General features: G+C 52.5%; 13 protein-coding genes across 13 annotated transcripts; 6 read left to right on the forward strand and 7 right to left on the reverse strand.

The window, feature by feature from the left end:
• Positions 1 to 1,814: 1,814 nt before the first annotated feature.
• Positions 1,815 to 4,202, reverse strand: LAESUDRAFT_731009 (clathrin adaptor mu subunit). The gene is made up of 9 exons (XM_040909953.1): positions 3,839 to 4,202; positions 3,540 to 3,738; positions 3,344 to 3,488; positions 3,157 to 3,286; positions 2,817 to 2,989; positions 2,627 to 2,758; positions 2,450 to 2,573; positions 2,164 to 2,326; positions 1,815 to 2,103 (listed from the first exon to the last, which is right to left on the reverse strand). The coding sequence occupies exons 1-9, from the start codon at positions 4,035 to 4,037 to the stop codon at positions 2,055 to 2,057; spliced, it is 1,314 nt and encodes a 437-aa protein (XP_040759337.1). The 5' UTR covers positions 4,038 to 4,202; the 3' UTR covers positions 1,815 to 2,054.
• A 248-nt stretch (positions 4,203 to 4,450) lies between these two features.
• On the reverse strand, positions 4,451 to 6,155 carry LAESUDRAFT_707185 (uncharacterized protein; the record flags this gene model as incomplete). The annotated part of the gene is made up of 9 exons (XM_040906652.1): positions 5,979 to 6,155; positions 5,849 to 5,920; positions 5,680 to 5,774; positions 5,574 to 5,616; positions 5,422 to 5,495; positions 5,209 to 5,367; positions 4,905 to 5,153; positions 4,832 to 4,851; positions 4,451 to 4,781 (listed from the first exon to the last, which is right to left on the reverse strand). The coding sequence occupies exons 1-9, from the start codon at positions 5,997 to 5,999 to the stop codon at positions 4,453 to 4,455; spliced, it is 1,062 nt and encodes a 353-aa protein (XP_040759338.1). The 5' UTR covers positions 6,000 to 6,155.
• Positions 6,156 to 6,729: 574 nt separating this feature from the next.
• Positions 6,730 to 8,148, forward strand: LAESUDRAFT_455627 (uncharacterized protein). Its single transcript, XM_040902542.1, has 3 exons — positions 6,730 to 7,766; positions 7,830 to 7,936; positions 8,084 to 8,148. Exons 1-2 carry the CDS (start codon positions 6,852 to 6,854, stop codon positions 7,845 to 7,847), a joined length of 933 nt encoding a protein of 310 aa, XP_040759339.1. The 5' UTR covers positions 6,730 to 6,851; the 3' UTR covers positions 7,848 to 7,936; positions 8,084 to 8,148.
• Positions 8,149 to 8,714: 566 nt separating this feature from the next.
• On the forward strand, positions 8,715 to 9,575 carry LAESUDRAFT_815777 (uncharacterized protein; the record flags this gene model as incomplete). Its single annotated transcript, XM_040914723.1, has 4 exons — positions 8,715 to 8,755; positions 8,934 to 9,270; positions 9,330 to 9,352; positions 9,404 to 9,575. The coding sequence occupies 4 exons, from the start codon at positions 8,715 to 8,717 to the stop codon at positions 9,468 to 9,470; spliced, it is 468 nt and encodes a 155-aa protein (XP_040759340.1). The 3' UTR covers positions 9,471 to 9,575.
• An 851-nt stretch (positions 9,576 to 10,426) lies between these two features.
• On the reverse strand, positions 10,427 to 11,178 carry LAESUDRAFT_731013 (uncharacterized protein). Its single transcript, XM_040909954.1, has 6 exons — positions 11,126 to 11,178; positions 11,056 to 11,071; positions 10,936 to 10,997; positions 10,850 to 10,884; positions 10,587 to 10,794; positions 10,427 to 10,532 (listed from the first exon to the last, which is right to left on the reverse strand). Exons 5-6 carry the CDS (start codon positions 10,731 to 10,733, stop codon positions 10,506 to 10,508), a joined length of 174 nt encoding a protein of 57 aa, XP_040759341.1. The 5' UTR covers positions 10,734 to 10,794; positions 10,850 to 10,884; positions 10,936 to 10,997; positions 11,056 to 11,071; positions 11,126 to 11,178; the 3' UTR covers positions 10,427 to 10,505.
• LAESUDRAFT_663589 (uncharacterized protein) lies at positions 11,073 to 12,026 on the reverse strand (the record flags this gene model as incomplete). The annotated part of the gene is made up of 3 exons (XM_040905069.1): positions 11,073 to 11,296; positions 11,531 to 11,632; positions 11,846 to 12,026. Coding segments are annotated over 3 exons (507 nt in total), but the record flags the coding sequence as incomplete, so codon positions are not given.
• A 776-nt stretch (positions 12,027 to 12,802) lies between these two features.
• Positions 12,803 to 13,273, forward strand: LAESUDRAFT_763606 (uncharacterized protein; the record flags this gene model as incomplete). Its single annotated transcript, XM_040913293.1, has 1 exon — positions 12,803 to 13,273. The coding sequence occupies one exon, from the start codon at positions 12,803 to 12,805 to the stop codon at positions 13,271 to 13,273; it is 471 nt and encodes a 156-aa protein (XP_040759343.1).
• Positions 13,274 to 13,585: 312 nt separating this feature from the next.
• LAESUDRAFT_815778 (WD40 repeat-like protein) lies at positions 13,586 to 15,936 on the reverse strand. The gene is made up of 6 exons (XM_040914724.1): positions 15,445 to 15,936; positions 15,273 to 15,382; positions 14,855 to 15,217; positions 14,363 to 14,796; positions 14,137 to 14,303; positions 13,586 to 14,083 (listed from the first exon to the last, which is right to left on the reverse strand). The coding sequence occupies exons 1-6, from the start codon at positions 15,800 to 15,802 to the stop codon at positions 13,746 to 13,748; spliced, it is 1,770 nt and encodes a 589-aa protein (XP_040759344.1). The 5' UTR covers positions 15,803 to 15,936; the 3' UTR covers positions 13,586 to 13,745.
• A 208-nt stretch (positions 15,937 to 16,144) lies between these two features.
• On the forward strand, positions 16,145 to 17,221 carry LAESUDRAFT_752559 (uncharacterized protein; the record flags this gene model as incomplete). The annotated part of the gene is made up of 4 exons (XM_040911731.1): positions 16,145 to 16,424; positions 16,499 to 16,569; positions 16,688 to 16,975; positions 17,156 to 17,221. Exons 1-4 carry the CDS (start codon positions 16,340 to 16,342, stop codon positions 17,219 to 17,221), a joined length of 510 nt encoding a protein of 169 aa, XP_040759345.1. The 5' UTR covers positions 16,145 to 16,339.
• Positions 17,222 to 18,397: 1,176 nt separating this feature from the next.
• On the reverse strand, positions 18,398 to 19,680 carry LAESUDRAFT_731017 (DUF775-domain-containing protein). The gene is made up of 3 exons (XM_040909955.1): positions 19,159 to 19,680; positions 19,004 to 19,076; positions 18,398 to 18,954 (listed from the first exon to the last, which is right to left on the reverse strand). The coding sequence occupies exons 1-3, from the start codon at positions 19,286 to 19,288 to the stop codon at positions 18,534 to 18,536; spliced, it is 624 nt and encodes a 207-aa protein (XP_040759346.1). The 5' UTR covers positions 19,289 to 19,680; the 3' UTR covers positions 18,398 to 18,533.
• A 374-nt stretch (positions 19,681 to 20,054) lies between these two features.
• Positions 20,055 to 21,941, forward strand: LAESUDRAFT_763609 (PLP-dependent transferase; the record flags this gene model as incomplete). The annotated part of the gene is made up of 3 exons (XM_040913294.1): positions 20,055 to 20,270; positions 20,656 to 20,827; positions 20,881 to 21,941. The coding sequence occupies 3 exons, from the start codon at positions 20,055 to 20,057 to the stop codon at positions 21,939 to 21,941; spliced, it is 1,449 nt and encodes a 482-aa protein (XP_040759347.1).
• A 383-nt stretch (positions 21,942 to 22,324) lies between these two features.
• Positions 22,325 to 24,275, reverse strand: LAESUDRAFT_717391 (uncharacterized protein; the record flags this gene model as incomplete). Its single annotated transcript, XM_040907333.1, has 5 exons — positions 22,325 to 23,718; positions 23,767 to 23,877; positions 23,999 to 24,141; positions 24,193 to 24,221; positions 24,273 to 24,275. 5 exons carry the CDS (start codon positions 24,273 to 24,275, stop codon positions 22,325 to 22,327), a joined length of 1,680 nt encoding a protein of 559 aa, XP_040759348.1.
• A 1,708-nt stretch (positions 24,276 to 25,983) lies between these two features.
• On the forward strand, positions 25,984 to 27,044 carry LAESUDRAFT_456116 (uncharacterized protein). The gene is made up of 4 exons (XM_040902543.1): positions 25,984 to 26,099; positions 26,169 to 26,345; positions 26,766 to 26,913; positions 26,964 to 27,044. The coding sequence occupies exons 2-3, from the start codon at positions 26,172 to 26,174 to the stop codon at positions 26,895 to 26,897; spliced, it is 306 nt and encodes a 101-aa protein (XP_040759349.1). The 5' UTR covers positions 25,984 to 26,099; positions 26,169 to 26,171; the 3' UTR covers positions 26,898 to 26,913; positions 26,964 to 27,044.
• The last annotated feature ends 213 nt before the right edge of the window (positions 27,045 to 27,257 follow it).

The following is a 27,257-nucleotide window of genomic DNA, read 5'->3' on the forward strand; positions in this document are numbered from 1 at the left end:
ATCTTTAGATGATGTACGCCCGCTTTAACGCCCTCATGGAAGTCCATCCGATAATGGAGCGAGTTTTCCCTTGCATCCTCGTTTGAAGCGCTCAGCCACGCGGATTGACTGAAATTCACTCCATTGACCTAACCGAAATCTACTAGATTGGCGTTGTTTAAGCCCGATGCATTCATGCTGGCGCTTTCTTTGCTTACTGCAAGCCTCGCATGGTGCCTTTCTGTCAACGTTTCCACGATGACTTTTTCATTCGCCTCTTCAGGTAAGCCTTCATCTGCAGCCTTGATTGTGCTAAAATTCACTATATAGTACGATATAGCACAATATAGCCATTAATAGCGATAATAGCACAATATAGCCATTAATAGCGATAATAGCACGATTCTAACTTGCAGATGTTATGGCCTAACCTAACCCGGATGATAGAGCCTTCATGCGTCCCATTGAGTTGAATCTCAGGCAGCTGAACCCACTGAACTGAAATTGTCTTCCATCAGGCATAGCTCGGCGACACGCTGAGAATAGGTAGCACGGGTAGCAAGACAGCTTGCAGACGTCGATGCAAATATGAATCGGAAAGACCGATGGATATCGCGTGACGCACCCACCTGAGTCCACAGAGATCTACGGCTTGCGACGTCTTGGAGTAGGCTTTATCCGACTGTACCGAAAGGCACTCTCGGAATTTTTTCACGTCCGGTTCCTGATTCTCATACTGTGACAGGCGGAACAGCTGAACGAAATAGTGAATATATCCGCTGCAAACGTGTATTGGTGTCACTTCAAGCTCCCATTAAAACGTGGCTTTTCTGCGAGGCGATGAGAGAATCTGGGCGTGGTTATGGATGAAAGAATGGATCCTCACCATGAGACGTGAAAAATCGAAAGCGTTAGTGACTGATATCTCGTTTTTATATATCCGTGACATGCCCCGATTACAGATCACAGAAATAACCGCTTGATCTCAGCGTCACAAAACACATATCGCAAAGAGGAAACTGCGGAGCAGATAGAGAGGAAGACAAAGCAAGACACCATCTACAATCGATGCGTATCGCCGTTAATGCAAGATGCATCGAGGATGACTCTTCGATCAGTCGAGAGGCGTAAATGCCGTTATTGCAGCCCTCGATACTTCACATAGGCCGTGGAACACGAAAGTCCCAACAAAAATGTTAGCTCGCCGATATCTTTAAATAGTACACGCCTGCGTTAACGGCTCACGGATCTCCGTCCGATAATGGAGCGAATTTGACCTTGCATCGTTGCTTGAAGCGCTCAGCCACGCGGACTGACTGAAATTCACTCCGTTGGCCTAACCGAAATCTACTAGATTAGCGTCGTTTGAGCCCGATGCATTCATGCTGTCGGAAAACGCACGGGAACTTATTAGCTTCTGCAGGGCTCGCATGGTGCTTGCTGTCAACGTTACCACCATGACTTTCTCATTTGCCTCTTCAGATAACTCTTACAACCTAGCCCAATTCGCATAGAGCCTTCATACGTCCCCTTGAGGCGAAATTGCGTTCTGTCAAGTATAGTTTGGGATACGCTCCGAAGAATAGGTAGCATGGGAAACAAGAAACGTGCACGACTGCCGATACTGATGGCAATAAAGGTTCAGTAAAGGGGACGGTGATCACTATACGTCGTGGTAAGGCTTGTGGTAAGCGACCGCCCCATACCCGAGGTATTACTGCCGAGTCATCACAGGACTGTCGTCAAGGCGGGGTGAGAACGGGAGAAATGAAATACAGGACTGACGAGAAGAAGGGAGAAATGGAGACTAAGGAAGAATGAAGGGGTGAACGGGCAAAAGAATGAAGCAAGGAAATAACAACCCGTATGTCAGCACGATCGACTAGGAAGGGACGGGGATTCTCGGTGACCAGTCACCTCGCAGCAATTCTTTGCCGTACGACGTCGTCGATGAGCCAACGATGCCCGATGTCGTGTTGCAATTGCAACGGCATCTCATGCAAACAGGCAGGCACATTAAGTTATATTCCAAGACAGACACAAGAACAATCGAAAACATATCTGCAACAAGATCATCACATGGGTACAATCGGAGCGCTTCCCTTCTCCAGCGCCGTCCGCAAGCTGCAGCCGTTCACGGTCAACCACAATTCAACGACGGAAGTAGAAAGACAAAACACGTGCCTGTAGTCGTCGCCATTTTGCGTGATGTACCGCACCCAGGGCAGCGCTTGGTATCCGCTCTTCTCAACGATCTTCAGGTAGCGCACCTGAATGCCAGACACGGTGAAGTAGGGTATCTCGAACTTGACGGTGATGGGCGCCCGCTTGTCCATGCTGTCGTGCTCTTTTCACGCGACGCAATGCCGTAAATCAGTTTAGGCACGGATGTCGGCCAATGAAGAGCAATTTTTAGGGCGTGACGCGGGATGTTAATGAAACATAATGGACGGCATGCAGAAGTACGTACCTCCTCTCACGCTAGGCAGCCCGAAGTGCGCTCGCATCAAAAACTCGCGCCCTCCACCAAGTTGCTTGATTTTCCACACGAACGCGCTCTTGTCCGGCGCATACTGTACGGTGCCTGTTGAAGCCTATCTTACGACGTCAGGGATTCTCAGTCTGAACAGATGGCATAAACGCATACTCGAAATTTAGGCGTATCTGCATCATCAGGCACGGGCACATATATCTCCACATTGTTCGCGGTACTCCTCCGCTTGAACTGCGCTTTGCATTTGACCATATACTCCACCCGGCTACCCTTATGGTGCTCGACCTGTCACCGCTCAAATCAGCTCCAACCTCCAAGAGAATCCGGCATCCGGTTTACGCACGGCAGCCTCGACCCAGATCAGCGGCTTTACGGCCGTGGAAAGACGGTAGCTCATGAGCTCAAACTCGCCATCGGGCGGGATGAAAGAGATCGTCCGGTCGTTCTCGAATCGGGAGAGCCGGACGCACTGATGGAATTTGACGTCCTCCATCTCAATCGCCTTGCCGCGTGCGGCTGCGAAAAGAGAAATTCAGCAACGCACCCAGTATATAACAATGTCGGCTGTAGAGCGCAAGGAATGTAACGGTGGGGACGCTCCAGTAGTCAGAGACTGGCCGATTCCTCAGCATGTCGCAGATTGCTTGCCCCCCGTGTAAATGGAGAGCGAAGACTGTACTCACTCCGTCCTGTCGTCTCAAACATGACCTTGTCGTTCAATCCCAGCCGCAACTCCGGCATTCCCGAGAGATAGCACTTCATCTTGACGGAGCCCAAGATCTCCGACCTCACAACGTTTCCGTTCGAGTTGACCTACCCAAGCGCGGTCATAAGGGGGGAATTAAGTGTTGAATGGGTAGAGAGACGCACCAGGAGGTTCACGCTTTCAATCACATCCAAGAACACCTCATTCTTGCGGTAGCGGATGCCCTCCGACCTCCACGACACGGCGTTCGTCACCGCTATTGGTGGCCGTACCTGCACTTCCAGCTTGTACGATTCCTGCGTGATGTACCTGTGATGACATAAGAATGCAGAGAGCATCCTCGAAGTAAGGGACGCGTACTCCTGGAGTATCTTGCTCTCCGTCGTCTGCGGGTATCCAAAGTCCATCATCTCGTCCAGCAACTCGTAAATGATGACGAAGTTATCCCGAATGGACTCTTCCTCGAGCTCCTTGAAGTATTCGATGAGGACCGACACCAGCCGATGCAGGAAGAGGATGACTTCCGTAGCATTACTGTTCCGTTTCGACAATGCCAGCACTGCAGGATGCGCACCACAACCAGAACCACAGACATCAAGTCAGGGTTCGATCGAATAAATTCAGCAAGTAGGTCATATGAGAATGAACTGCGAACGCACGGTACAGATTCGAGTGCCGTATGTGCATGTAGTTGACTCCATCCTTCGTGAAGCACGGTGTCACCTGCTGGCCCTCCTCCTCCAGATCGAGCACGATGGGTAAGAAGCGTTCAATGCACGATGGGGGGACATCGTCGCGGTAGGACCGCTGGATGAGCGGCTTGCCCTTCAAGTCAAGAATCGCGACCAAGCTGGCCATAATGATCGAGGCAGGCAGAAGACAGACGACAGCTGCGCGCGCTCGACGTGACTATGAAGAAGAAAAATACACAGAAGAGATGAGGTTGGAAGCCCTTGCGATGGTGAGTAGAAGGCAAACGCTGCTATAGCGAACGTAAGAGTGCGTTGTAGTCGTAGTTACGGCTCTGCGTATAATTATCGATCATTATGTTTACGTGTACCGCTTAATCAGGGTCATACAGCTGCTGTAAGAACTTTTCTTTTGGTTCCCGCCCACATTAAACGTTCTTCCACAACAACTAAACAACCACATTGTTCCATTAACACAGAGTGTACAGCATACATATGACACAACTCGTAGATATCAAGTATGGAAGCATCACAACAGCATGATGTCATGTCCGGTGAGTTCAAATGCAAGCAAACCCTCACCCTCACCGCTTCAGCCTGCTGAACCACATACGCAACCCCTTCCAATCCTCCTCCATGACTCCCTTCCTCAACAACGGCGTGTCCTCGTTGGGTTCTCCCTCCATCCTCACGTCAGTCTCCACAGCGTCCTCCAGGGCCGCCTGCGTGGGCACGCCCTCCTCCGGGCCTTGGACGACCGAAACAGCGGAATCCTCCAGTGATTCAATCGCTGTTGCCCCAAGTGGGTTGCCAAAGTCGTCTATGCGCAATCTGTGCTGGCGGAATTTCCAAAGGATGCACATCACTAGGAGCGAGCCTTGCATTGCGCCTGCAACTGCATATGGAAGCCAAGCTAGAAGATCGTCAGACGAGAAAGATGCGATGTACGCTAAAGAGACGTACTTGTCCAGTTGGTGCCCGGCCTGCATTATGACATCAGCGAAGTCGCGCGAAGAACACAAAGCGAGTTGCTCACCTCAACGCGATACTGAGCACCATGAGCACTGCCCCAGGACTCTGCATCAGCATCATCGGGATGCTCAATGCGCCTACGAGCTTCGTGCGATATGTGTGCGCCAGCTGCGGAGCATATTGCACAGCAGCGAGCAGCGCGGCAGTCACACCCAGGAACGTTGCCCATAGAGACAGTTGTCTGGATTTATGCGTTGGATCTGACGATGCGTTCGTTCCAATCAAAAGGAAGGTGACGAAAGTGATGAAAATCCTACCAAGGAAGTGTTTCAGCAGGGAGACTATGACTTTCTGATACCAGAACGCACATATGAATCAGGACGACCCATGATAAGATTATCGACAGCCGCCATTCGTCACTTTTGACGGCAGTCTTGACATGGTGTGGTGGGCGATCGTCGTGCATGTCGACGTCAACCTGGGTATACTTCAAATGGGGTGGGTAGTATATCATGTACAAGACTAGGCTACAGGCAGGACATCTTCAGCCGAAGATTCTGGTAGTCTTCATTATCACTTACATGACGGTGAAGAGGAACCACTGAAGGAATAGCTGGAACACTCCAGCAATAGACTCTACGCAGTTGCCAACACTCTGTGAAAGGACCCGACATCAGCTTATACTAGCTGCACACTTCTCAGCAAGGGCAAGGATGGAAATAAGGCCACGTACGAAAACTCGGCAACACTTGATGAGTCCCCACTGCATGACGATGCTAAGAAGAGGCAAGTCAGCCCGACTGACGTCTGACGACCTCATATCGTGAATGATGACCGACATATTCAGCATGCCTGACGCAGAGGAAGTGCTGCCCAATAGCAGGAACCACGGGCTGAATCCTTCTGATGACTTGGCCAAAATAATACGCAGATGCTGAAGCAGACGAGACGTCGGTCGTCGACGGTGAGTTTCGTCGTGCAAAATATCATGACAACGTGAGTATGCACCTGTGGCAGATAGGAGATGACAAGTCCGACGCATAGAAAGGTCGTGAGCGCGTTCGCAGCATTGTCATGATGCTGATTGAAATAAATGCGATCAACGGCGCGTAACTTTGAGGTAGGGTCAACGCCTCACAGGAGTACATGTCTCAGGCATCTTGCCAGCTCGAAATGGGAGACGAAGGACAGCAGCCAGCAAGACGGGAAAGCGCTGAGCGCGTCGGGTCAGGTGACCGCCATAAATCTGTCTAAGAAAGGCAACATCGCGCGCATCGTCGCCTTCAACGTGAACAACGCGATTATTTGTCTCGAGCCCCATTGGCGGCCACCGCCATTCTATGTCGTGAAATGAAATCTTGCATTGCGCCGTTTAAATGGTGGGATGCGCGCCAAAGCACTGAAACGTGGGAATGAAGGTCATATGCTCTTGCTCACGTCGAAGCGATCAACAATCATCCGCAGTGGCCGCCGGATTACACGCCTCCCGTGCCCTCTCACTTTCTCCGATGGCGTGAGTGTTGTGTCGCGTTGCAAACACTGCTGAATAGACATTCCTCTGGAATTGACATGTTCATTAATGTCTCTGCAGCGGCCCAGAGATCTGGCAAAAGAGGGGGAGGTGTCTAAAGCCCAAGGCTATTAACTCAATTATTCACTGCTGTCAAGTGTTATCTGCGGTGAACCAATGGCAAGAGCGCAGTCCACCTCCTGATGATGTGCAGGATCTGCCAATCCGGTTTCGACCCATACAATCTCCGGAGTGAGCAAGCAAGCCACCTGACATTCACATAGGGCGAGCAGAGAATGTATCCACAGCAGGATGACTGGTCATTGATCATGTGTCCCTTGGGAAGCTTTCAAATACTCTCCCAGCCTCGAAGCATGCATCCGGCGAGCCAGCGACCTCGTTCCACTTTGCCATCTTGTCTATGCCGCTCACCGTAGAGCGCACATCACTTAACGTTGGGACCCTTTGCTCCAGCCATCATCACGTCAACCTGCGATAACCATGATTGGAGAATCGTCAAGCCCTCGTGCTAGACGGCCGCCCTTCAATGACCAAGACGCCGACCTCATCATTCGCTCCTCAGACCAGGTCCACTTCCACGTCCATAAACTCATCCTCGCAAAGGCATCGCCTGTCTTTCGAGACATGATGACTTTACCTCAATCCTCCACAGGCTCAGAAGGATTAGATCCGCCCGTCGTCGACGTCACAGAGCACAGCAAGACGCTTGACATGCTCCTCTGTCTTTCCTACCCAACGACCCCGCCCTTCCAGGGCCTTGACGGCCTATGGCAGGTACTCGAGGCTGCAAGTAAATACCAGATGGACAGCGCACGCGAGCACGTCCGCAACTATCTCTCCGGCTTCGTGCACGAGGCGCCCATGCGCGTCTACGCACTCGCATGCGGGTACGGTTTCGACGACCTCGCGCAGACAGTCGCAGCGCACACGCTATCCGCGCCCGACGCGCTCTTGCAGGAGGCGAACGTGGAAGAACTCGAGCTCATCAGCGCGCGCACGTACGACCGGCTCCTGCGCTACAGGCAGCGGTGCAGCGACGCTGCGAGCGCGGTGACGGACGTCCCGCGATGGTGCCGCACGCCGCATTGGATACCGAACTGCAACAATCCGGACATCTTCGCATTCTTCCAGTGCCAGGAGTGCGCGAACAGGCGGCATAAGCTCTGGATCTCCGGCTGCCATCGATATCCGACGTCTTACTGGTTGGAGTACATGGAACGCACGAAGGCTGCGCTGAAGACGCAGCCGCACGCGCCTGTAGTGTCGAGCTCGGCCATGCTGCTGCCCGTGGTGCAGCATGCGAGCAAGTGTAGCTTCTGCTCGGAGAGAATCATGGACGATTTAATGCGCTTTGCGGAGCTGCTTGAGCAAGAAGTGGCGAGAGTCGTATCAGAGGTCAACGTCCTATCCTATTTGAACGAGAGATGCGACTGACACACCAGCATGTGTACTCAACAGGTCAAGCTATCGCTGTAATCGCAGCTTTGACTGCCGAAGAGCGGCATGTGATTCTTCTGGATGCGTTTCCGAGAGAAGATTGGTCTCATGAACAGGCAGGACGCAGAGTTAGCCCCTTTCCTTACCATCCCTATGATTATTCTACCTTTGGAAGTCCATTCTATTTCTGGGACTGGCTATCCGTGAACTCTTACTTCCCGTTAGTTCTAATTGAGTTAGACTGTATTGTTGCTCACCTCGCTTTATCTCGGCAGGTTTGCCATACCCTTCTCGCATTAATATGAGCTTATCATTATTCATGAGCTCACTGTATTAATTGACATTACTTCCACCGGAGAGCTTCATGCTGGGAACACAATTATAGAAAGCTCCTCGAGTGCTAATATCGTCCACCTGTGAACGATTCTTGCGCAAAGATGCAAGGCTCCATCCAAAATGTGAGTATTCGCCTTTGAGCAATTCAGTGCACAGGTCAGCAAGCATCCGACGTCCATGGGTGCAGCGCAACCAACAAAGCACCATTGATCGCCCCATCTCCCCTTTTCTGTATCCATGACCCGACTCGCATCTCCTGCCCCACCCTGGCCACTAACAGCGTAGCCCTCGATGCATCGCGCTTCTTGCCATTTACTGCGGCGGCGTCTGTGGATGCCACCCCTCCGAAGGAGTTGCTCAAACTGGTAAACTGCAACGAGTTCACAAAACCAAATGCAGCAATACTTGCGATAAGGGAGAATGACTTGAGCTTAGAATCGAGCTTCCATAACGCGGATATCGTCGTCGCAGGAACCTGTGGTGCGTCGCTCAACATGCGTGGTAGAATGAGACGAATGGTAGACACACCGCAAGCGGAAGCGTCAGAATACCGCAACATCTTCGGTGTGAATGTCCTCCGAATGGCTCGCAAAGCAGGGCGCATATAGCCGGTATGTCTATTGTGTGTTATCGTGCTAGCACATCTCCGACCATGCCTAGAAACCGGGCAATATGCCTAGATCACGTTCTTCTTCAATGGTGGTCTTGAGAGACAATAATATCATATTGGGGAGCGGCATATGATCCCCTCGCCTAAGGTCGCGACATACGACAAGGACCCCAGATTAGCGTCCAGGCCGTCGCGAACAAAGTTGCGGAGCTCATACGCAAGGGCGACAAGGAGTTCGTGATCTGCAACTTCGCACCGCCGGATATAGTTGGCCTTACGTGCGTGTACGAGGCAGCCGTGGAAGCCATCTCTGCAACGGACAACGCCATCACGTCGCGGCGGTTCACAAGCCCTGTGAGGAAGCGGCGGGTAACATCAGGTTACATCCTGCTCATCACGGCGGACATGGGAACGCAGATCGGGGACCTGAAGAAACTCAACTTCACTGTCGACAAGAAGGACGGGGAGGAGGAAGGTGCGCTGTGCGATGTGGCGCCGACCGTGCTTGACATTACGGTGGGTGCATATGTGACTAGGATGTCTTCGCTACTCTCACGACGTTTTGTATGACTCAGGGATGGCCTAAGCCCGAAGGCAAGTGTCTGATTATATGCGAGTGTAGATTGTGAGACTGACTATTTGGTTGCAGAGAGGACAGGTCGCTCGTTCCTCCCGCACGCCTCGCGCACGATGAGGTGAACAAGGAAGCAAATTAGCTAGACTGCCTAGAACGCGTGCTTGACATAACTGTAAGAATTAGACGGAGGGATTTGAACTACGTACACTGCGAAGAGACGAAATGATGATGCTCGATTTGCTGGCCAGGGGCCGGATGACTTGAGAAATCTGTTTGGGGCTCTGCTAAAGGTATACGGACTTGCAGATGCTTTTGTTACGTTGGTCGGCTTAGCTTGCATTCCCTCTTAACACTGCAGACATTATGCCATTTATCACCATGAAATATGTTGCTTTGGTCCTTTGCCTTTAAAAACTGAATTTGTCACTGTGGCAAATGACATTGGATATTATGAATTTGAAGCTTGATTTGCAATGGCTTCAAATTATATTCACATATTTTGCCTAAGCCTCTTCTACAAATCCTGAACATTGCATACAAAATGTAGCATTGTTGCAAATGTACATCTATATGCTTTGTTCTGAGGGAAAATGCCAATTTGTGGTACTATTCTCAACCCTGTTATATTTTGTATGCAATATTTATAATCTCTGGCTTGAGGCCAAGGCAAAATATGTGGCGTCATTTGTAGCTATTTCAACTTGAGGCCTTAAGTAAGAATATGCAACACCATTTGTCACACCGGTAAATTTATTTCCTAAAGGCAAAGGATCAAATCAACATATTTCACAGTGGTAAATGGTATCATGCCTGCAGTGTAAATCGTCACCGCAATCACGATCGCAATGGAGAATTTCATGTTCGCGGCTGCTGCCGAGCTGTGCCTGAGCTTTCCAAACTCCGCAATGACCGATGGCATCTCCACTGTCCAGCCGCCGCTGTGTTCAAAGTGGTTTGTGAGACTGCGACGCTACTGCGACGCTCTGACGCTAGGCGACGCTTTACTTGCAATGGGTCTAAACATCTGCTATGCTGTAATATTGGTTTGGGGGCGTGCAATTGATTGACTGCTGCCACCAGCTCACTGACTTTTGTCTATGTCTCGGACAACATTCGACATTGCGGCAGCGGGATGCAGCTTTTGGTCTGGCGAATCTCCTTCTTGCTGTTTGTGTTATAATAATGGAACACGATCGCATGGCTGTAAGTACGATGACTATTGCACCCGCGCTAACTCGTCGATCTCACTGTCCACAGTGACACCCTGCTCGTCTTCCATGCTATTCTCGACATTCTCAAAAACAAGAGATGTGTGTTGGACCTCGACGCCCATGTTGCCAACCAGGCGAGAGGTAAAATCAGGCGTGTTCAAGGTGCTGTGAGAACCCGTATTCAAGCCCATGGTGCCGAGTGATACCTGTCGTAGATTAAGGATGAAGCGTGATACCAGGATTGATGAGATTCTGATTGACTCAGTAAGCATGGATTGAGCTGAATTGGGTATGATTGGTCGCTTACGGTGGCAGGAAAAGTGTGATGTAGGTTGCGTAATTCTGCTTGCACGTTGCGTTTGAGCGGCCATGCAATTGTATGGGTAGACTTGCCTTTGAATTCTCGTAGCGGAACTTTGATCACGATCTCGAGAACGTTGAGAAGCAAAAGGGCCCTGATGAACGGTGGAAGAACAGAGTCATGACAAGGTACTGTGACAGAGCCCGACGTACAGGAAGTAGAGCGTGCCTTAAATAGGACGCTTGTAAGGCGTTGCATGTACCAAGAGAACCACATACTCACCGTCTCTCATCAGCACCGTGGCGATCGATCCTCTCAATCGCAACCTCCGCGCTTCTATGGCGAGTCCGGACGTTTTGAACCAAGTGATAAGGACCACGATCAAGTCGGATATAGCCGGGCCGATGCGCGCGATGAGAACGACTGTAGGAATTGTGCGTGTCAATGCAACAACTCATAAGTCTTCTGCAAACTCACGTCTATGCAATCGAAGGTCAGTCATAGGAGTGCCGACATCAGAGAGGTTGATCATGACACTTACGTCTTCTGTATCGCGACGGACTCGCGGCTGTTATAGTCACAAACTGGATAACTGCCTACGTAAGTGACGAACGCGTATGAAATTCTTGTATATGCAAACTGCCCAGAGGTGCTCAGCAGACATGAGATGGCAGAGGACATATATACTCACGGCGTTGACGCCGACTGGCGCTAGCCCCAGTAGCAGAACTATCAATGCAGGGACGATCTGATGTTCGCTAATAGCATATGCGCGGAACGCGGAAAAGCCTAACAATTAATCGATCAATCTTTTCGTGAAATTTGAAGTTGAACAATCTCTGACTTGCTGTCACAGCCTCAAGAGCAATAATTGTCACATCCTCCAGTAAGAGCACAGCCTCGCAGCTGCCACAACCTATTAACTGCGCTGAACATACGGTGCGGTCGTCGCCGCTCACCTCTGCATGCGTGTAGATCGTGAGTGTTCGATTCACTCGCAACACGACACGAGTTGACTTACCAGTGGAGTATGCCACCAGAAGGCATTCAATATGAAACTAATGCCTTGTACCGTGAGCAGATAACGGTTCAGGGCAAAAATAACCGTGACGGCGGTCAATCTGGCTCCCCAGATGACGTGAACCTCTTCAGAGAGAGTCACAATGTACTCAAAGAAGATGAGGGCTGAATATGTCCAGTCTGTAAGCCAAGTCCGATCGCTTAGAATGGCCCGACCCGGGGACGTACCAGCAGTTGCGAGACAACAGTAGCTGTTGGCGTATCTGTGACAGTGATTGCAAACTCGTCGGTTGAACGCCTCGGAAAGTATCGTCGTCCTCACCCTTCCTGTAAGATGTATGCTTCTTTCTGAGCTAATATGCTTGCAACTGACGTGTTCGACATTGTAGAGGTGTCAACGTCGGTGACAATGGTCAATGCAAAACAGAACAGTTCTCGGAGGGACTTTAAGGATACCCATCGGCGCACGACTCGTCATTATGTCAATCCCTGATTAACCGGGCATAAACGCAGAGGGTAAGGCTCAGATGGGGGCTTGCGGAAATCACAGGTGTTGGAGATTGCCGAAAAGGCCATCTATCAAACAGAACAGCCGTATCAGAAAGGATACATCTGGTTCATCATTCGCGCGTGAGTACATTTGGGAATCCCTCGCTTCTAGTCGCAGAGAGAAACCAAGGAAGAAGTTGTAAGAGCAGTGCGATAGCAATCCATCAGCTCGCCGTGGCATCCCAAACCACCAGAACAGCGGTGCTGTAAGATTGTGCTCTTGATGAGCGTGCCGCTTCCCGTATAACGCAGATTTCCGGCGAGCAGGCAACTCATGCTCGACTTACGTATGCCAGGCCTGTCCGATAACACGATCGCTCTTCACCTGTACTTAGGGTGAAGGACGCCGTCACTGTCGAACTTGCAGACCTTCCGCCATGGACCTAAAGGATGGTCCCGTCCTGGAGCCTCCTAACCCGCCGCTCCAATCTCGCTCGACATCTACGGCACGATCGCATCCAAGCAGGAGAACCCACTGTTGCGGGCTCTGACCACCGCGCATCGCTTGGCATCAACTACCTGCCGTCCAAGTTGTGCTTCCGCGGTCAAACGAGGCGGTCAAACGTGAGGAATCCCGCTGCCGCCGAGATGTCGCGACGAGTTGCCTCCTCGTTCCAAAGCCAAGCGCAAGCCGTCAGCCGCGCGCCTCAGGCCTCAGGCCTCAAGCTCAAGACTCGACGACCCGGCCATCTCCTCTCCTTTCGCGAGAAACAGCAGCGGCGGACCTTGCTCTCATTGCTAGGCTACTGCAAATCTCAGATTGATCGTGCTCGGCATTATGCGGTCGCAGTGGTGGCCAACTTGTTCCGACTGGCTCTTGCTTTGCGTTCGACCTTGGAAAATTCGTGCTTGGAGATCTGAAGCTCGAATATTGGCTCGCTCTTCTTGCAAAGTGATGTAGCAGCTATCTATGGTCGTTTACGACGGAATTATGTGCTTTTGCGAAAAGATCGGTCTCATGACAACGCAGTTAGCCCTTTCCTTAACATCCTCACCACTGATTCTACGTTCGGAAGTCGATTTTACTTCTGGGACAGGCTGGCCATGAGCACTCACTTCCCGCTAGTTCTAATTGAGTCAAACTGTATTGTTGCTCGGGGCCTCGCTTGATCTCAGCAGTATCGTCTTACCTTCCACCTTCTCGCGTTGCATGACCTTATCAACATTCATGAGCTCGCCGTACTAATTGCCACTACTTCCATTGGAGAGCTTCATGGTGGGAACGCAGTTATAGGAAGTTCCTCGAGTGCTAAGCGAATGATTCTAGCGCAAAGATGCAAGGCTCCATCCAGAGCATCGGCAGTAATCGTGGTCGAAACAATTAGCGCACAGATCAGCAACCATCCAACGTCCGTGGGTGTAGTGCAACTAACAAAGCACCATTGATCACCCCATCACCCTTTTTCTGTACCCACCGCCCGAACCGCATCTCCTTCCCCACCCCGGCCACTAACACCACAGGAGCAGAGGCATCGCGCTTCTTGCCGTTCACTGCGGCAGCATCTGTGGACGCCTGTGGGCGTGACCACTCCGCGTGTTCGAAAAACTCTTTCGGAGGCGTGATAAACTGCAACGAGTTCACAACGCCAAGTGCAGCAATGCTTCCAATGAGAGAGAACGACTTGAGCTTAAATTCGAGCTTCCATAGGCGAATGTCGCCGTCCCAAGAACCTGTAGTGCGTCGTTCAGCATACATAATAGAACGACACGAACGGTAGACATACCAGAAGCGAAAGTGTCAGAATACCGCAAGCAACCGATGGCAGTCACCCAACGCGGTTTTCGCACGATGTCGACATCTTCGGTGTCCACCTGCGACTCGTCTATCCCATGAGCAAGCCCCTGCGTGAACACCGGCTTTTTCTTTTGTGTTGTCCATAAGCTGATGGACCTGTTCGCGAGGTCGTAGTCAGCCGCAGTGTGCACAGCAGAGAAATCTGCACAACGTACCCGCTGTCCCCTCCACTCACAAAGATACTCTCATCAATCATCGCCACGCATTCGATGCTTCCCTCGACGAATTTTGTCTCCGACCTGCCCTCTCCCTTTCGCTTCTTCCTTGGCTTCGCCCCGTCTTCCTCTCCGTCCTCCTCCTCCAGTCCCTCCAGGTCGTCAAACCACCGACTGCGACCGCCACCTCTGAACACGAGCTGCGTCTCCTCTGGGATCTTCCAATATCTCACCGTCTTGTCTCGTCCGCCTGCACTCACAGCCGTCTCGCCTCGCAATGCGTCGAGAGAAAGCACCGGCGCCTGGTGACCGAAGAGCGTCTCGACGTACCCCATAGAAGAGAGGTCGAAGAGCTTCAGCGTACGGTCAAAAGATCCCGAGTAGAGTTGTGTCGAGGTGGAAGCCGTTGATGGTGCTTTTCGGAACGCTAGAGCCTTTGAGTAGATGAATGATCAACTTGAAGGTACATATAACGTCAGAAGTGGAACATACGGATATATGATCTCGATGTCCGCTGAAACCTTTCACCCACTCGTTCTTCTCGACGTCCCACACACCCACGCGTCTATCCTTTCCTCCACTTGCGAGGTACTTCCCGTCCACGCTCAACGCAATAGTCCACACTTCGTCTGTATGCCCATTCACGTCAAACACCGCCTTTCCCTTCCCCTTATCTTTAGCTGGCTTGATTTTGTGGAAAACATGTGACTTCCGGCCCGTATATAGATCCCATTTGATGATGGATCCGTCCTTTCCTGAGGTGAAAAGCCACCGCCCGTCCGTGGACGCGACTGCTGCAGTCGCGGAGAAATGGTGTCCACGGGTGCGAAGTAACGGAGGGTTGGCGAGGTCGTACTAAGGAATACGGATTCAGAGTCTGGATGTAATGCTTGGATGGAACGGGACGTACGCTGTCTGCAACAAACAGATGGATCTTCCCAGAGTGCTCTAGGACGTCCTGCTTTAATCGTGAGGAAATGAGTTCTCTATCAATTTCTGCGGCATCAAATTCCCCATCCGCTGTACAGAATCAACAATTTAGAATTTTATGTAGATACTCGCGCAGTGAAAGCATCACATACCTAGACCCAATCCCTGCTTCACTCCATCAAGGTACATCTTCGCCAGTCGTAACCTCTTCTCTGCCGGAGTCTCATCCTCGTCCTCATCCCCACTTTCGTACGCAGCAGCATTAACATCCGGCGCCCTCAGGTCCATCTCGTCGATTCCTCCACCATCGTCCTCATCCTGTGTCTCGTCAGACAGCTCCTCATCCCGCTTCTTCTTCTGGCCTAGCGCAGCGCCGGCCCTCTGCTTGCCCTTCCCCACAACTTTTCCATTGACTGGCCGGCTCTTTTTGGAGGCTGACGAGCCGCGTTCTTGAGGAACAGACCGCTTGCGTTTCCGAGATTTTGGTGCGGAGAAGAAAGGGTCTGGCATATCGGAGCCGCGGTGTTAAATGAGATTGCCCTTTATTATCGCAAACCAGCAAAGACCAGGCCGTGTAAAGAGCGATAATGCTGAATCACAGAGGCCAATTGAGAGAAACAGACGTAACAGCCAGTCTGCTGAAGTGTGCAGCTGAGAATTTCTTGGGCGTTCGTGTAACTTTTTGCTACGGATTCACACGTGATCGAGATCACCGGGCGTCTGTTCAGCGTATCATATGTCACTGCCAGTGGCTCTCACAATATCCTGCCCTTACGATTCCGGTCTGTGGTAAGTGAAGATTTTAACATGCTATGTACACCGTGTGGATCAGTCATGTCTCTAACCCCAGCGGAGGTCGTGATGTGAGAGAACTTGCCTTGTAAATTCCTTGGAATTCAGACTCGGTTGTTGTGTGCGCTCAGCTATCCATACCGTATCCTAGCAGCAAGACGGACACTGAACAAAATGTGAAGTGCTGACTATTTACATGCGGGATTTGAGCGCCGCTTTTGAAAGGATGGGCTAGCTTGGACGGCCTCTAGCACCATGGACTGTTGCTCCAGATCTAGAGTCACTGTCGCAGCTGCAAGCATCTCGGAACGGAACCGCATGTATAGGTTATTCAAAGCAGGTGGGTTGTCCATTCTGTTATGACAGCTAAGATGCCGATAACTCAACAGGTGCTCATCCAGTGTTGTTTCTCAGACCAAATGCTCGGTAATTCTATGCAGAACATACATGAACTTCGTACGGTGATGCTTATCACATGGATGCATGTTAGTTTCCCCTTTGTGCGCCTTGCAGCGCGAGGGTACTTATCCCGGGACCACGTAAGGGTCCGTGCCGTGTCCCGGGTACAGACTGCAGAGGCATCACAAAACTTGGAATTCACAGATCAAACGGAAAGAAAGTAAAATGAAAATAAGAACAGAAAGGCCGTGGGCGACCAACGGTCGTCGCTGGCAGTGGCAAGAGCACACCGGGGGCGACGTTCGCCACCAGTGCGCGGCTGTGGGGGGCTACCCACCGGTGACGAGGAGCGGGCACGGAGACCGCCAAGACCACGGAAAACCGACGGTCGCAGACTGTAAGGGCGACATTGTCAGCAACGATGAGCGACAAGGGAAGGGTCACTCACAAGTAGCCAGAGTTCAAACACGAAGCAAGGTCAAAGGCTCGGAGGTAAGCGATGGTGGAGGGCGGGGAGAGATACTTACGGAGGTCGGGCAAGAGAGGATAGGTTTATACCCTCCCGTGCGTAGGCTGGCATCGACCGTTGAACATGTCAGTCACGCTACGCCTCCGTTATATTGTAGCTGCCCAATCCGGACGACCACAATTGCTCATTTTGGGGTGTTGCAGCATGCGAAGCTTGTGGGGTGGCCACAGCCGCATCACGGCTCTTTCCTCGCCGTGCATTTGGTCTAGGGCGACTCTGCTTTATCGACGACTCACTCAATAAAATCGAGGAATCATATTAGCGGAAAATGGCATGAAGAAGTCTCTCCCTCTCTCTCCCGGGCGTTGCTGAGAGTTATTGAAGAAGTATGTTTGTTAGGTTTATTACACAACAGTGCCACATACGATGCGCGTTGATTTCTCCTCCGTACACCAAAGCGCAGAAGGGACTTATCCCGAGGTCCGCGTCTTCCACCCCGGTACAAGGCCGCAGAGGTATCGCAGGCCTGTCAGCCTACATGAGCAACGAGGCACATGACGGACGAGATAAACGGAAATAGAGAGATAGAAGAAGCGAGATGGAAGGACAATACAGTTCAACAATGAAACAGAGAAGGGATCGAACCGTACAAAAACGACGAGAAGATACAGGATGAGGAAGGGACGAAATTACAGGTGCGGAGATGAATGATGCATATGGAGGGCGGAACATGTTAAATGCAACATGTTAAATACAAGCAATAGTGAGGACAAGAACAATGAAATGCTGAACCGAGTGAACCGTACATGGGCGAAGAACATATATTTTAAGGATGGAAGATGGAACCACAGAAGCGGAGGTGGTTGGTACGTGGGATTCGGGAAGGCCAAGGACGCGACGAGAGAGATGAACCTACTTAATGAGTGAGAGAACGAAGACGATATTAGGATATGAGACGAAAAGGGCAAGAGACTACATAGAGGACGAACCGGGCGACAGCAGGGGCGAACTTTCTACCTCGACGAGTAAGTCTGGCGTTGGGATTCTGACCGCGTCAGCCCGCAAATTGGAACTTGGCACTTCCAAGTAGAATCGGATCAGTTGCCACTGAAGACGGTAGCTCGTAGCAGGAGCGGCTGACCCTACAATTTCGAGAATACACCGTCGTTGGAGGATGGCGCGGAGTTTTGAGTATGTTGTACGTCGAGACTGCCTCATGCTTGCTTGAATGCGACCCCGCCACAGGCCGCGATTAATTTCTTAAGAATGCAAGAGACGTCTCTGCCGAATGAAAGCATGTCTACGTACGACCATAAATCAAGCTTATTTGTGCATACCAGCACATCTCATACGGTGCCTCTGTACGCATACCGCCCACATTGAGACTGTTCCCAGCAGAAGCAGGGTAACAGACCCTCTCATTGCTGTGCCAGAGAATACCAATCCTCGCATAAAGTCCCATTCAGCGGTTTGGTGAGAGATAGAGTACAATTGGCCGACTTCACAGACTTCCCTTTCATTTCAACATCGGCGTCGAAAACAAGTCATTCCCTCACATTCTCCTTCCACCCACCGCAACGACTACTGCTGGTTCTCCAGGAACCCAATCCCAACCATCCGCACCTTGCTCACAAACGCCTCATACCACCTTGCAATCACCGCTAGCGGTATCGGCGTCTCAGGCGTCATCAGTCCGCCCCCAGCAAACCCAGATACATAGTTGAACAGATGCTTGACTATCCGTTCCGCTAGCAGCGTCGTATCCGCCTGCGTGATCGCGGGACGCGTAATGGCAGACGGGATGGTGGCCACCTCGGCCTCGATCGTGGACAGCGGCTCGATGGCGATGCCGAGGTACGCGGGAGTCGTGTCGACGTCAGTGACCATGGCTGTCGTGGGCGTGGACGTCCCCGAGGCATCTCCGAAGAGCGTCGGCCGCGAGGACTGCGAGGAGAAGGTACCGCGGAGGCGGAAGATGGCGGAGGGTTTGTCATTTGAGAGCCTGCAGTGCTCAGGTGAGTGTGGCGTGTGTAGAGCAGGGGAAGACGCACATTCCGAGTAACTGAAATCCCTTGCCGGGCCAGTGGAGGTGAACAGTTGCGCCGTATCCATCAGGAAATGGCACTGCGTAGCGCGTCGGGAACGTCAGACGTGTCTGGACAGACGACCATGCCGACAGGGGCTCAGAGGGGGAAGAGACGCGCACCGCTGCCTAAGAGGAATACACATATGTGATTGATGGTGCTCGGTGCGGGAAGCTCGAAAATAGCATGGGTATCGTCGATTTGTTGGAGATTTGTCTGCAGCGGACGACCCGCGACACAGCACCCAAACATTGCGACAGATTGAGTTGACGAGAGATAAACGTCAGAATCAGGTAACGATCAGAGGCTTGCTAGCTGGCAGTATACAAGTACAGTAGTTCGCAGGACGAGTAAATTGGGGGCGTTGAATAGCAAAGAACACGTTGGAGCAGCAAGGAGAAGGCTGGAGTAGTAGCTGGAATAGGCGAGGTTCGAGGAGGTTCTCGTGCGTTGTTCCTAGTGCCATTACAACAAAGGCTGGCCGCAGAGTCCACGCTCGTCTATCCGCATGACTATCGAAACGGCCAACTCGTCTTGGATTATCTGCGCAATGCTCGCGCTCGACTTTCGACATGCCTACGTAGGCTCCGGGGAATTTGAAAGACGATGACAGGGGACCGCGCTCAGGGGACCAGAACACATGTATGATGGGAAGATGCGAAAAACACTCGCCGGCCTGCGGCATTATTGTCGGTTTCTCCGTCTCCTTCGATGCGCTCGATGGGCCACTCGCTGTTGTATCGCTGCTCCTCGCATGGACTGGCTGCCGATATTCCCGGAGGGGATCATCGACGAGATCCACGCAGGGGGAGGCGGGTATATACCCCCGCGCCTAACTGCCAGTTGTTGACTCGGCTCTCGGTCTGCAAAAGTCAGAAGACTGCTCAGGGATCCTCAAAAGCCGCGTCTGATGCTTAGGCTTGCCCGCACGCCTCTCCATCTTTCCTTTGCCCCTCACAGCTCGCGCAGCATATATCCAGCGCTCTCTCAGCGAAATTCTCATCGTTCCGCACGCAAAATGCGCACATTGACACCTGCCGACCTCAATCCCGCCATCCTTAATGTGCAATACGCTGTACGCGGCGAGCTTGCCATCAAGGCGGATGAGCTGCACGACAAGCTCAAGTCCGAAGATTACAAGGATACGCTTCCCTTCACGAAGGTCATCTCCAGCAACATTGGCAACCCTCAGCAGAAGGGACTCGACCAGCCGCCCATTACTTTCACTAGACAAGTGAGTGTGTCGGCTCATATGTCCTTTGAATGCTCGTGAGGTGGCACGTACGTCACCATGTGCGGCGTCAAGCTACCCATGTTCCATTTTCTTACCTCAGGAGCCTTGCTGTGGAACGGCGTGAGGCACATATAGAAAGCCCCGTTACTTGAAGAAACGTGCCGTGGGAAGGCTACTTGTCCGATGAGGGGCAATCAATGCCTTACTGTCGTCGGGGTTCTGTCGGGCAATTTTGCGTTATTTTTCCCCGGCACTTCTTCAGCAGTTTCAGCAGTAGTCCACTTACCGCGCAAGGCTGTCCGTTAATGCTGACTCCCACACCTCACAGTGGTCGCATATAGTCACGATATATTGATCATCGACAATGCTGACATTCACCGTCTAGGTTGCGGCGTTAATGGAGTACCCGCCGCTGGTCGAGATCGTCAAGGACAAGTGGCCCGCAGACGTGATCGCGCGCGCACAGGAACTGCAGGAGGAGATCGGTTCCGTCGGCGCATACTCACACAGCAAGGGCATTCCGCTCATCCGCAAACACGTCGCGCAGTTCATCACTGGTGCGTCTTTTTATAGCTCTTTTCTCATGCGCCCGCAAACAATATTTCGACAGAGCGCGACGGCTACCCCAGTGACCCGGAAGACATTTTCCTCACCGCCGGCGCATCTGCAGGCGTATCGCTTCTGCTCAACGTGCTCATCACCCCACACAAAACCGGCATCCTCATCCCAATCCCGCAGTACCCGCTCTATACCGCGACGCTCGCGCAGTACAACGGGACCCCGCTCCCGTACCACCTCTCCGAGCCAGACGGATGGAAGACGTCACTCGACGAGATAAGAGCCGCGCTCGCGCGCTCCGAGGACGCTAAATCTGACGTAACGCCCCGCGCACTCGTCGTCATCAACCCGGGGAACCCGACCGGCGCGCTACTCGACGTGCCAACGATGGAGGCGCTCGTGCGGCTGTGCGAGGAACACTCGCTCGTGCTGCTCGCGGACGAGGTCTACCAGGAGAACCTGCACCGCCGGGACGCCCACCCGTTCCACTCATTCAAGCAGGTCGTTCGCCGCCTCGGATCGCCCATCGCGCTCGTCTCGTTCCACTCCATTTCCAAGGGCGTGTTCGGCGAGTGCGGCCGGCGCGGGGGCTACTTCGAATGCTGCAACATTCCTGCGGATATCCGCGCGCTGCTGTACAAAATGGTCAGCGTCGGCCTATGCCCGCCGCTCTCCGGCCAGATCGGCGTTGACTGCCTCGTGCGCCCGCCCAAACCCGGCGACGCGTCCTACCCGCTGTGGAAGCAGGAGACAGACTCGATTCACGCCGTGCTCGCGAGCCGCACGCAGCTCATGTCCGACCGCCTCAACGCGCTCCCCGGCGTGTCATGCGTGAACTCTCCCGGAGCACTCTACCTATACCCCAAGCTCGAGCTCCCGCAAAAAGCGATCGATGCGGCACATAAGGTGGGCAAGGAGGCGGACACGCTGTATGCGCTCGAGTTGCTCGAGGAGACGGGCATTTGCGTTGTTCCTGGATCAGGATTCGGTCAAAAGGACGGCGAACACCACTACCGTTTGACATGCCTGTGCCCCGGCGTGGAGGAGTACGTGGATATGCTGGAAAAGTTCCACAAGCAGTTCCTGCAGAAGTACGCCGCGACGATTGCATGAGTGTAGGCATGCACGGCTGTTCACGTCAGTAGGCACTCTTGGTTATACCAGGTCGAACTCAATCACTAGCATTTTATATCTAATTTACTTCGTTGAATTCATTCGTGTTCAGACATCTGCAGCATGACGTACATCTTCGGTCTCGACGACTAAGCAATAGATACTACTACCTACTAAAGGCGGGCAAGCATTCGCGGAACACAAAGGCGAAGACAAAAAGCCAATCAAAAACTGGTGTCGTCGGTAAAGAAGAAATGTAAAGTAGGAACAGACATAATCTGTATGTAGAGGCAAGTACACGAAAGAATTCATTTAAACAACAGGATGTGCAGTAAAGATACATTCTGACAAGGGTGCAAGATCTTGTCGTTAGTAACGTAATATCAACCATTCATATTCGTATTCATGGGGACTCTCGAGGAGCAACATGACTCGACGTGCAAGCTCTGTGTCGCAACAGCCAGCGCCGAAACAAGCGAGGAAGAATTGGACGACAGCGAGCGACGAGAGGACTGCGAGGAGAACGACGATGCACGGCTGAGCGACGTCCGCGGTACGGTAAGCGACTGTGTGCTCCAGTTCGATTCCTGGTACGTGCTCTCCGCCACGGCCATCTCCCAAGACGCAGACTCCGGTAAGGAAGGAGGTGCACTATTGCTCTGATGCCGACTGCCACCGCCGCAACATGACGCGCGCTCGCCCGATGTAGCAAAGGTGAGCGGACCACTCGGATCCTCGTGCTCGCAGCCCGGACAACTGCATCCATGACAGCAGCCACAGCAGTCCGCGGCACATGCACACAAGCCTGTGGGACACTTGCAGCGTCCACCGCAGCACTCTTCCGGTGCGGCCTGAACAGGACGTGCGTCACCGAGATTGTTCCATAGCGCGTAGGTCTGCAGCATGGAGGGGTCAAAATGCATGTCGGCGTGAGACGCTGCTTGACTTTGAGCGTCTACCTGTCCAGAGCCTGGGGGCGTTACCGGCGGGAAGGGGGACAGGGGTTGAGAGGTAGGGGGCGTGACCATAGAGGACATCTGACGGAGCCATTCATCTATGTTCGACATTTGGGGAGCACTGTAGGCCGCCGACGGAGAGCCAGGTGGAAGGGATACGGGAAGCGAAAGCATGGCACAATCCAAACAACTCATGCATGTGCTAGGGTCGGTGCATGACGCAGTGGGATCAACGTTTGGACCGCGATGCTCTAGACAACCAGGACAAGCGCACGAGGGCCCGCAGCCACATAGAACGGATGATATTGGCGGAGGATTTGGCGGAGGGAAGTCAAGCATGCTATACCAATTTTGCGCAACGGGAGGATCTGCTTCGGATTGAGAGGCACCAGGTGTCTGCGTCGAGGATGAGGAGGAGGAGTCTTGAAATTCCATAGGGACATCCGGGGTTGCACCATGTTCAGAGCCGTGGACATAGTCGTACGCACGACCATAGGGGCTGAAGAACGACTGACCATGATGAGGGTGATGGCGGTGCACAGAAATGGACGATGAATCGTGCACAGTTCCTGTGGGGGAGGGCTGGCGCTGGGAGGGAGGTCTCGGTAGAACTGGGCGATAATCGCCAGCATGGGCGTTGACGACGAGCCCTGCAGGCTGAGTAATCTGTTGCTCCTCAGCATGCGTCGACGACACTCTGCTTGCTGTGCTTCCACGGCGGTCTCGAGCGCTCTCCTTATGCCTGGGACGCTGAACACGAGTAGTCCAACAGTTGCATACGCCGCTTTCGTCGCATTTGCAAGGCGCGGGCGACGCATTGCCTATGCGACATTACGACACATGTCACATTACGGACACACTGCACTCACCGCTGTATTCAGAGTCAGACGCGTCATTAATAGCTTGCAGAGCAACCGACGCTTCCAGCGCTTCTGGCAAGCCACTGGGAAACGCGGCGCTGGCCGGAACCTTCACACTAGCTAGAGAGACAGCAAACCAGAACGCCTTGAAAGTCAGCCAGACGCTCATTTAGAGATCGGTGTATCGACAAATCACCTTTTCTTGATCCACCGTCGCTATCGTCCTTCACGGCGCACATACACTTCACATGGACCTGCTTCGTCTTGCGCAGCTCTCTGCAGTGCTCGCACTGTGTAACAGGACGACCCTTCTTCTTGATTTCATATAGAGGTCGATCGGTGTGCTTGCAGGTCGATGATCGATGACCTTTTATGCATGTTTCACTGTGGCACGTCGTCAACGACGATCCGACGCGCCCAACGCGTAGAACTCACCATGCGTACTTCTTGTCGCCAACGAAAACCTGTATGCAAGTGAGAAGGACTGACGTGACAAGTGCACAAAAGATGCGCACCATGGTTGTTGCGGATAAGCGGGAGTCGATGCTGAGGGTTATGGGTCGATGAATCGGTGGAGAGGGTGAAATTTCAAGGTGAAAGGACAAAGAGCGTCGCCCCAGACGGAGAGTGAGAGCACTCTCGTGCGCCCGTGACGCTCGAAACGTCCGTTATTGGGACACAGATGCGGCCAACGACTGCTGTTTGGTTATAATCAACGACATAAGCAACAGGTGGGTTGAGGAATGCAGGAAAGGTGCAAAGGCTGTCCATGCCCTCATATATGCATCCCCCGGCGCCACCGCGTCACAACACAACCAAACCGCGGACTCCGGGATCGGAATCGTCACGCTGTCACATCAGTCACGGCCAGCAGCTCGTGGTCCAGCAAGCGCTCGAGTGGCGAATTGAGCGCTGTCGCCGTGCCTCGCCGCGCTGCGTTCCGAGTATGTGCAGTTGCACTGATACGCCGTAAACGCCCCTGATACGCATTGCATCGAACTCTGATATAACAATCGAAGTAAGCAAAGGCTGTGCGTAGAACATTCCTAGCTCGATACCCCGTAGCCTCATGTCCGTCAGAAGCCTCCCGGAGCCCAGCACAGCCGTGGGATGTCCCAGAGGAGGTACGGCGAGCATCGTGAGTGCAGAATGAGAATTATGTGCAGCTATTATGACATGCATGCTATCGCGGCCGGATCCTACTTACGTGCATCCAAGTCGGGTGCCACCACTAGTCGGAACTCGTTGATGAGACGGTATTTGGTCGCTGATCGATCTTCCACGATGATATACCATTTTCGTGTTCTTGCCAAAGCTACGGAGCGTTTGTACGGAACGACGGCCCTGCTTCTTTCTTTCGAGCTGCCCTCTACGAAACTGCAGTTGAACTACGCTCTCGGTCGTAATTCGGATGTGACATACAGAATCTCCGGCGAGCGATTGAATTGCGAAGCATGCCAACAGGCACAGTTCTATCCACACGAAGGCTCGATATTTCAATCCGAGGACATGTCTTCTTTTGTTCCGTCCGCAGGGTCTGCATGTAAGCGCTCGCGAACTCACGGCGACCTTGCCTGATTCCGCAGCAGCTAATCAGCCGTGTTCTTGAGAAACTTTGCCCCCGTTGACTTAACCTACGCCCACGTCGTCTGCTATGTCTCTGGTAGCCCAACTCCTGTAACGAACGGATGGTGCAGCAACGGATTAATAGATGGTTGATATTGTGCGTGTATCATCGTCGGCCATCGCGATAGCGTGAGCGGGCAAGACCGGTTGGGATGAGACAGGCTGAAGCTGGATTGCTTGCTTCCCTTTCCCCCGATGCTTCTGCTCTCGAAGAAGACGCAGTGTTAGCATTGTGATCGATGGCAGACCTATCGCTCGTCGTCCTTCAATCCCAGTCCCAACACGCGTCCAGGGTTCAAGCATATTCTGGAAGAGCCGTTCGTGGTTTCACATATTAGACAATGTAAGACGGTAGGTTGGTGCGTGTAATCATTTTGCGATGTATCTCACTGCTTAGCTTTCACGATCATCTCCAGGACATTCAAACCTCATTTGATTGTGTTCGCATCGAAACCTCCTGTGAGTGTAGGTGTTACGTTGTCCAGAAAATCTACAGCTTCCTAATGTTGTGCTCGCACCTGCTCTTTCCTTGTACAATGGATATCATGGTTATGTTGACGACTTTGTACAGTGTGTGATCACGCCGAGATGCATACTCCACCGTGCAAGCTAGGCTTGGCTGCGATCTCAAGCGATCACCATAGAACGGTTGAGGCACGTCTGTGCCACGTTCAGTGTGAATACGATCCATCGAGGACAGGCCAAGGCTGTTCCAGGTGAGCTCCGGACTGCGCCACGGGGCTCTCCATGCCTGTCGGGTGTCTAATTAATGTCTGTAAACTCAGCAAATGAGATTCGCGGTCCATATCCAGATTCTCATCTTCGATCCAATCTCCACCGAGCATGCCCACCCCGATCGAGTACTACTCATCGACATCCCATCGCAGACTCTTCTTCAGGCGCGCCCGCAACCGACACTTCAGGACCATTGCGCTTCCTCATCGCCCAAACTATCCGAGTCGGTATGTAGTCCAGATTAACCCTAGCGCTAGATATGCTCTCGATCAGCATGGTCAGCGCAAGTTTCTCTCTTACGATCCCTGCATTGCGGGCCCTGGTGTACGCCGGCCCCCTCGCTGTCTCCACCATACGTTCTTTGAGACTAGATGTGCAAAATGGCGATACGATTGACCAGTCGATGCATACGACAAGCTCGGACAGAGGCGTATTGGCGAAGACTTCTCTCGCCAATCTGCTCAGGAGGGGGATCTGCTTTCGTACATCGCCTGTGGTGACTGTGATGAGGAAGATGACATTCTTTACCCGGACCCTTCCTGCTATTTTTATCCCACTGCCGTATGTGGTCCAAGAATGCAAACTTAACGTGCGCACTGACGTTCTTCGGATGCCTACAATATCTTGACGACACCTTCGTCCTGTAGGATAGACGGTACTTCGTGACGTTCGAGGCCGCGAACCTATTTGATTGCGGCGTATCGTCCGCTGTCTGTTCACGTCGGGCCCTAGAGCCTAACCAAGCTGGACACAATCGGCATTGCAGGCTTCCTGCATGACTACGGCGCCTACAGAGTATGTGTTTATTCATTGCCGAATGTGTCGATGCGTTAATGGGCGCTCAGACCGATGTCGACGCAAAAAAGAAAATCCTAGAGCCATCCTCCTCAATCCTTGTGAAGGCACCCTTCACCGCTCGTCTAGCTCATTGAGCGCTAGATGAAAAGACCGGGCATTCGCCAACGGGGCATTCGAAGGTTCGAGGAGAGCGGATATACTCGAGGGCGTGATGGAGAACCAGACTACCTTTCAATTGGTGCGTATTCGTTCTAACTTGGGCTCATGCAAGCGGTGGTGAATGGGTCCGGGTATAGTGCATAATCGAATCAAGGCACAGCAATTTCTCTCTGTGACTGTCT

This window comes from Laetiporus sulphureus, assembly GCF_001632365.1.
Source record: "Laetiporus sulphureus 93-53 unplaced genomic scaffold LAESUscaffold_58, whole genome shotgun sequence".
Classification (NCBI taxonomy): domain Eukaryota; kingdom Fungi; phylum Basidiomycota; class Agaricomycetes; order Polyporales; family Laetiporaceae; genus Laetiporus; species Laetiporus sulphureus.